General features: G+C 33.6%; 1 protein-coding gene across 1 annotated transcript; it reads right to left on the reverse strand.

The window, feature by feature from the left end:
* Positions 1 to 3,244: 3,244 nt before the first annotated feature.
* LOTGIDRAFT_103277 (hypothetical protein) lies at positions 3,245 to 4,594 on the reverse strand (the record flags this gene model as incomplete). Its single annotated transcript, XM_009045379.1, has 2 exons — positions 3,245 to 3,687; positions 4,306 to 4,594. Coding segments are annotated over 2 exons (732 nt in total), but the record flags the coding sequence as incomplete, so codon positions are not given.
* Between the last annotated feature and the right edge of the window lie 213 nt (positions 4,595 to 4,807).

Here is a 4,807-nt window from a genome sequence, read left to right on the forward strand (position 1 = left end):
ACAGCTTATTTTGAATTTAACATACAAAATGTTATACACCAAACTAGGTAATCTATAGATCAATTCTAAATCGGAATGAAGATAACTTACAAAATATGATAAACCAATTGATGAAATCTAGATGAGAGTGAACAAAACTTACAAAATGGTATAAACCAAGTAAGATAATAGCTTGTTGGAATCTATGTTAGCTACCAAGATAATAGCTTGTTGGAATCAGTTCCTACCAAGATAATACCTTGTTGGAATCAGTTCCTACCAAGATAATAGCTTGTTGGAATCAGTTCCTACCAAGATAATAGCTTGTTGGAATCAGTTCCTACCAAGATAATAGCTTGTTGGAATCAGTTCCTACCAAGATAATAGCTTGTTGGAATCAGTTCCTACCAAGATAATACCTTGTTGGAATCAGTTCCTACCAAGATAATAGCTTGTTGGAATCAGTTCCTACCAAGATAATAGCTTGTTGGAATCTATGTTAGCTACCAAGATAATAGCTTGTTGGAATCAGTTCCTACCAAGATAATAGCTTGTTGGAATCAGTTCCTACCAAGATAATAGCTTGTTGGAATCAGTTCCTACCAAGATAATAGCTTGTTGGAATCTATGTTAGCTACCAAGATAATAGCTTGTTGGAATCTATGTTAGCTACCAAGATAATAGCTTGTTGGAATCAGTTCCTACCAAGATAATAGCTTGTTGGAATCAGTTCCTACCAAGATAATAGCTTGTTGGAATCAGTTCCTACCAAGATAATAGCTTGTTGGAATCTATGTTAGCTACCAAGATAATAGCTTGTTGGAATCTAGACTAGCTACATCAGTTTGTATCACAGTAACCTGTAGATGAAATCTAGGTGGGATAATTTTGAAGTTAAGAATAATGATATGAGGCCAGTTTTAAAACATTGAAGCTGTCAATCACTCTCTAACAGGAGTCTAGTTCTTACAACATATGTTTTCTACATTATTAAACCATTCTATTAGACATCATCTTCACAATGTCATGCTATTAACAACTGCATCTTATACCTTGACTGCAATAGCCACCTTTCTTTTATCATATATGTTTTGTAATGCAGTGATTTGATTGGATTATATGCTAGCGAATACAGCCAATTGGAGACCTTGTAAGAAAGACTGTAAACAATTTGGTTGCACATGTAATTGAGGACAATGATAGGATGTATCCGCTAGCGTACAATCCAATCAATTTGTAGCATTATAAACTTTCTTGGTACAAGAAAAAAGGTTATTGCAGTCAAGGTATTAGATGCAGTCTGTGATAGCTTGACATGGTGAAGATGAGTAGACCTACAATATCATCCTGTGAAATTAGAAACATGATTAGTAATGTTGAGTTTGAAACAAAAGAGATTTTCTTTCCAAGTACAATTAACCAAGCCAAAATTTCTAAAATAATTGTATCACAAAGTATCATGTTCAACATTTTGAAATATAGAGATTTGAGTGTCTTTATAAATCTTCTAGATAACTCAAGAAAGATCTGAGTCAGTTAAAACACAACGCGCAATAGACTTACAAACTAAAATATCTTTGAGACTTTAAATTTTATGTCCATTCCGAGGTAGTATCCTTTTATTCATTGGCATGTGTTTGTCATTGTCCAGACAGAAATCGTGAAATTTCAAAACGGATCAATCAGACCTACACGTTATTTATCTCAGACCAATTGATCTTTTCCTGTTCCGATCACCAAACTTTGAAACAAGTAAGAATAAGTCTAAAAGAACGTGAACAAGGGTACTTATTTTCAGCGTATGTGTGAAGAATTGTGCCTTCTAGAGTGTTTACGTGTTAAAAAATTGAACATGTTTTAAAGAACAAAGACACTAATGCCTGTTCAAATTTTTCAAATTACGGGTAGTTCATTAGCAGGAAGGTTCATACCTGGTCAAACTTTGACAGGAATTGTTAACTTTTAAATCGTGTACGAGCAATGGTGGACAGATCTAAAGGTATTTCAACTTAAAGAGACAGATGCACCATTTCTTTGACCAATCATACTTTAGTCTCAGGAATGGGATAATAGTGATCACTTTCGAAATTGGAGCCTTTAAATACATGTGTGTCCAGAATTATCCATGTTTGATTGACATTTTGATGACGACTTGTCAATTTAAGATACTCTGTGATACATACAAAAGACATATATAGAAATAGTGAGTAAAATTCCTAGTTTGAGATATTTTAAAAGGAATTATGCGAATTTCGTACATTTCTAGAACTAATCCTTATAAGACATTTAGAAGTATCACATTAAGAAACAACAGTTTTTATGGATATAGACTTCTATTTATTATTGAACACAACGTTTCATTACACATACAGGTAACGTTATCAACACAACGTTTCATTACACATACAGGTAACGTTATCAACACAACGTTTCATTACACATACAGGTAACGTTATCAAGTGATTCTTAATTTCTAGAACTATTTGAAGACTATATACATATATTCAAGTCTAAAATCAATTCCCCAAATACCACACCTTTACCGTTAATAGAAAGCAACTAATGGGACACAACTCTTGAAAATTAAATACACTATAGCTCTACTTTTACACAGGAATCTGGTTCAAAATGGAACAAATTATACTAGCTCTATATGAAAAGTGGTTGATGATTTAAGATTTTATTAAAACATATGAATTATATACAAGATGAATTCAACCGACCACCACTCCGGTGACAAACTAAACTGACCCTCTTGCATGCACTCAGTCACGCTTCAGGCCACTCATGCGAAAACATGCTCCCTGTCCATATTTGACAATCAGCCAAATCACTGTGTTGTATTTATATATCTTTATATAGATCTTCTTTCATAACCTAGTACCAACTGATCCACTCTTCTCTTTTACAACTGATGGCAAGAAGATTTTGACTTTAACAAATCTATAATTAGGGATAGGCCTACCAAGGTAAAATAATTCTAGAAATAGTGCCTGATCTTTCAAATTTAGGGGCCCAAAAAAATTTCATAATGTCATTCTTCAGTATTTATTGAATCAAAAATAATGTCAAGGTGAAATGATATTATATAGACCTCACAGATCGACAGTATAAATATTTTTAGTAAAAGTAGGGCTACCAAAAAATTTATTGTAAAAGCGAAAGTAGAATCTACCGGATGTTGTTATAAAAAGTGTGTCACTTGCTGAGATTAACGCGTGTTACCAACAATCAAGATACAAGTAATGATAGATATTTTGTTGATTTATGGTAGAGAATTTGGACATTGGAAAAATACAAAAAATCGGTAGAATTGAGTCTTCCGTCGGTAGAGCGGTGGACAACATGCAAAAGCAATAGAAACTTGACAACATCGGTAGATTAGACATGTATGCCTGAACAAAATAGAAATCTCAAACTCACCTGTCACTTTAAGTTTACAGGAACTACTTTCTTCTCCAAGATCATTCCTAGCAATGCAGGAATAAATTCCAAAATCATCCAGAAAAACTTCATCCAGTTCCAATTTTGCTTCTTCACCATCAAAACTCTGCTTAAAATCTTCTGTGCTCTTCTGAACAACGCCATCTTTCTGCCAGACGACAGATTCAGCGTCTGCAACACGACAGGTCAAGGTCACTGAATGACCTTCAGAAACTTTGACATCATGCAAAGGTTCAGTGAATGAAGGAACATGCTTGGGAGTGTCTGAAAGAAAGGTGGATAGGCATCATGCAAGGTTGAGAGGTTTATTTTCAGGCTTCGTTTTTAGAGAAGGGATTTAGAACAGGCAGTTCATTTTATGGTACATATTTATGGTTATTAAAAAGGGTGTGATAAAGCATTGTGGACAAGTCAACAAACTAAAATACCAAATATAGCTTATAAGCTATGTGGACTCTTTGAAATGCCAGTTGACAAACTAAAATACCAAATATAGCTTGTAAGCTATGTGGACTCTTTGAAATGCCAGTTGACAAACCTAAATACCAAATATAGCTTACAAGCTATGTGGACTCTCTGAAATGCCAAGTTGACAAACCAAAATACCAAATATAGCTTGTAAGCTATGTGGACTCTTTGAAATGCCACAAACCAAAATACCAAATTTAGCTTGTAAGCTATGTGGACTCTCAGAAAGACATGCCATCTTCAAAACATATTTAGTTTTAATAAAGAAATTGGAAAAGAGAAAAATAAAACTGTTTTATGCAGAAAAAAAATCTTTAGGGCTGAAAGCAAAATCACAAAAATAGGGAATAGGTAAAATTTGGTAAGGTTTAAAGAAGGTGATTTTAAAAGGGTTCAGAAAAGAGTTTTACTTACTTTTAACAGAAAGTATACATCTGGTTTCTGCCTCACCGACGTCATTCTTTAAAAAACATCGAAATACACCTTCTAACCTTTCAGTAACATCCTCAATGACTAACGCAGCCCGTCCAGTTTCACTGTCGTACGATACAGCATAGATAGACAGGTCAGTTATAGGGTTGTTGTTAAGATACCAGACTATTTCTGGCGTAGGAATACCAGTGATGTAACATTCTAATGTTACGCTAGTTCTGTCTGATGTGGTGATGTCTTTCAATGGAGTAATAATTGACGGACAACCTGTAAAAAAAAAATATCCAAAATACTTTTAGGACTGCAGTTTGACAGAAAAATTTAATAAATTCAAGTTCTTTTTAAACAAAATACAATTAAAAGTCTCAGATTTGTTTTTCTTTTGTATTAAAATCATTAATTGAATTTAAAAAAGGTTACTTTGAAAAAATTGGAGAAAAAAAAAACATTTAAGAAAGGGCTCTGTTTATAAAGGGGCTCTGTT

This window comes from Lottia gigantea, assembly GCF_000327385.1.
Source record: "Lottia gigantea unplaced genomic scaffold LOTGIsca_1, whole genome shotgun sequence".
Lineage (NCBI taxonomy): Eukaryota > Metazoa > Mollusca > Gastropoda > Lottiidae > Lottia > Lottia gigantea.